At 44.6% G+C, this 3,222-nt stretch overlaps 1 protein-coding gene across 1 annotated transcript; it reads right to left on the reverse strand.

Moving 5' to 3' along the window:
- Window positions 1-1,143: 1,143 nt before the first annotated feature.
- Window positions 1,144-2,085, reverse strand: LOC138420526 (olfactory receptor 56A4). The gene has a single exon (XM_069553762.1). The coding sequence runs from the start codon at window positions 2,083-2,085 to the stop codon at window positions 1,144-1,146; it is 942 nt and encodes a 313-aa protein (XP_069409863.1).
- Between the last annotated feature and the right edge of the window lie 1,137 nt (window positions 2,086-3,222).

Genomic DNA, 3,222 nt, shown 5'->3' on the forward strand with positions numbered 1-3,222 from the left:
GACCTAGAAGGGCTGGATGAGGGCTGGGATGGAGGCTTAAAAGGGAGGGAATATATGGATACATATGGCTGATTCAGTTTGTTCTGCATCAGAAACTAACAACATTGTAAAGCATTTTCACTCCAACTGAAACAAACATCCACGCAGTTCTATTGCAAACTCCTGGGACTCTGCCTAGGAGTGCCCTCTAGCTGTGGAAGTGTGATAGACTCATGGTTGGGACCCTGCTGAAGTGAGGTGTCAGGGGGATTAAAGCCTTGTGAAGCATTTTTCAGGCTGTGGTGGACAGAATTTTGACAAGATCTTTCCAGTTCTTTTGATCATCGCTTGGGACTGTTCACTATCATAGGCATATCCCGATTTATTCTGGTGGCCATCATTTTAGTTTCTGTGCCAGAAGCAAACTATGTTATGTAAGATCCCTGCTTGTGTGCTGGAGATACCTGATGTTACTGGGATCTCATGGGGTCCAAAATTTACCTCTATGGTTATTGTGGTATGTAGATAACTAGAGAGGACTCAAGGAAAGTCAGAGGCAAGAGGTAAGACAATATTATTTAAGACTTTACTTGCTTAGGATATGAGGTTATCTTTACAGCTATTTTCTTTTAGAAAGTTGCACAGAACCCTTTATGTTGCCTCAATGCATTTTTTTTTTTAGTATAAACAGTACATAACTTATGAAAAGTCTTCTGGCATCAAAGTTTCCATTTATCTTTTTCATTTTCTTGGTGAACTGATTAACTCTTTTAGATTTCAAATTCCAAAATGATCTGATAGAAATTTAACAACATAACCAAGGCTGCTTAATCGAGACCTCAGTTCAGTCACTCAGTCATATCCAACTCTTTGCAACCCCATGGACTGCAGCATGCCAGGCTTCTCTTTCTGTCACCACTTCCTGGAGCTTGCTCAAGCTCATGCCCATTGAGTCAGTGATGTCATCCAACCATATCATCCTCTATCATCCCTTTCTCCTCCTGCTTTCAATCTTTCCCAGTATCAGGGTCTTTTCAAACGAGTCAGCTCTTTGCATCATGTGGCCAAAGTGTTGGAGTTTCAGCTTCAACATCAGTCCTTCCAATGAAATTATTGCCTGTTAGCAATTTCTGTTCCCAATTTTTTGGCCTGTCGCATTTTACCTCATAACCTCCTGAGCAGTTTCTGGATTCCCTGCTTGATCTCCTTGGTTCTCACACCATAAACAATGGGGTTCAGAGCTGGGGGGATGAGGTGGTGCAGGATGTTGAGCAGGATGGGGACATCTGGGGGAATCCTCTTCCTGGCCAGGTTAGTGATGACCAGCACCAGCAGGACTGTGCTGAAGAAGAGGATGAGGATGAAGTGAGAACCACAGGTGCTCAGGGCCTTGGCAGCAGCTCCCTCAGCTTTGATCTTTAGCACAGCTTTCAGGATAAAAGAGTAGGAGAGAATGATAAGGATGAGGTCAGAGCCCAGTAGGGTCCAGCCTGCCACAAACTGGTAGAGCCGATTGAAGGTGATGTCATCACAGGAGAGTTTGGACACAGACAGGTTAGTGCAGATGCAGTTCTTGATGGTGTTCTCCGCACAGTAGCTGAGTCTGGCGGAAAGGACTGGAACTGGGAGTGACACAAGGGCATTCCGGGCCACTACAAAGATGGTAGCTCTGGCCACAAATTGGTTAGTGATGATAGACGGGTAATGCAGAGGGTGGCAGATGGCCACATAGCGGTCATAGGCCATGACCATGAATGTGCAGGACTCCATGGTCAGGAAACTGTTCATGATGAACATCTGGAGGAAGCAGGGGAAAAACCCAATAGACCTGAGGTCAAACCAGAAGATGGCCAGGACCTTGGGGATGACGGTGAGACAGAGCACCACGTCCAGCAGGGAGAGGAGGCTGAGCAGGTAGTACATGGGCTCGTGCAGAGAGGCCTCCATCCAGATGGTGATCAGGAGGGTGGCGTTGGCCCCCATGGCCAGGAGGAAGAGGAGACTGAGGGGCAGGGACAGCCAGTGCTGCCAGCTCTGGTAGTTAGGGAAGCAGATGAGGAGGAATTCGGAGACTGGGGGAGAGGAGTAGTTGCTGGGTGATGCCATGCAGCATATCCTGATCACACTGGAAATCCAGAGTCCTTAAAATGTAGAATAGAATGTAGCACCATGGGAAGTGTATGTTATAATTGTAGTAAAACTTGGGTTTTCACTAGAGCTCTGAAACTGCCTCAGTGATGATTTCAAGTCATCATCATCATTGTTAATCATTGCTGACATTTAACTAAAAACTTGCCATGCATGTGGTATCATGCCAAATACTTTATATGCATTATATCACTTCCTCTTTTAAAAACACGAAAAAGTAACTAATATTATTATTTTCATCGATAATGAAGGGAACAAGAAAAGGGAGGCTGAGCACTTTGATCAAAATTGGAAAGCTAGAACATAAGCCACATTTCCTGGTGGCTCAGATGGTAAAGAATCTGCCTGTAATTCAGGAGACTTGGGGTCAATCCCTGAATAAAAGAATGGCAACCCACTCCAGCATTCTTGCCTGGAGAACTCCATGGACAGAGGAGCCTTGTAGGCTACAGTTCATGGTGTCACAGAGTCGGACATGACTGAGTGACTAACACACACACAGACACACACACACACACACGTGGCAAAACCAAACTGAAAGCCGGGGAATCTGATTCTAGAGCCTGTGCTTTCAGCCCCTGTACAAGATTTAGCCTCATTCAGCACAATTACTTAACTCAGCTTTTCCTTTCCTCAGAGTTTACAAGGAAGAGAGCTCTGTTCCTCTGATTCTAAAGGAGCCAAGCCCTCTGCTCCATACAATTGGACAGGGACTGACTTCAGGATTCTTTATTTTCAGTATTCAGGAAATATTGGATTAGAGGTGGAGCAGCCCTTTGCACCATCCCAGGACAACAATTTCGTCCAGCTCCAAAGAGGATTTCACTTCAAGGTGTAATGTTTATCATTCTTTTACTGATTAACTGCTATTGCTTCTCTTTGTGAAATTTCAAGAGTGCTTTATTAGTTTTGAGTCCTTTATTTCCTATTCTTGTGGCAGAGACAGTATCGCAAGGTACACCAGGAGGTTACCAAAGGTGAAATAGAAGTTTTCAATAGTTAGTGAGTAAGTTTTCAGCATATAAACTCAAATAGGGCTTACTTACCTGGTAAGCAAAATTATCCATGAATCCTTGGGACCAGGATCCAATTATT

This window comes from Ovis canadensis, chromosome 15, assembly GCF_042477335.2.
Source record: "Ovis canadensis isolate MfBH-ARS-UI-01 breed Bighorn chromosome 15, ARS-UI_OviCan_v2, whole genome shotgun sequence".
In the NCBI taxonomy this organism is placed as follows: Eukaryota; Metazoa; Chordata; class Mammalia; order Artiodactyla; family Bovidae; genus Ovis; species Ovis canadensis.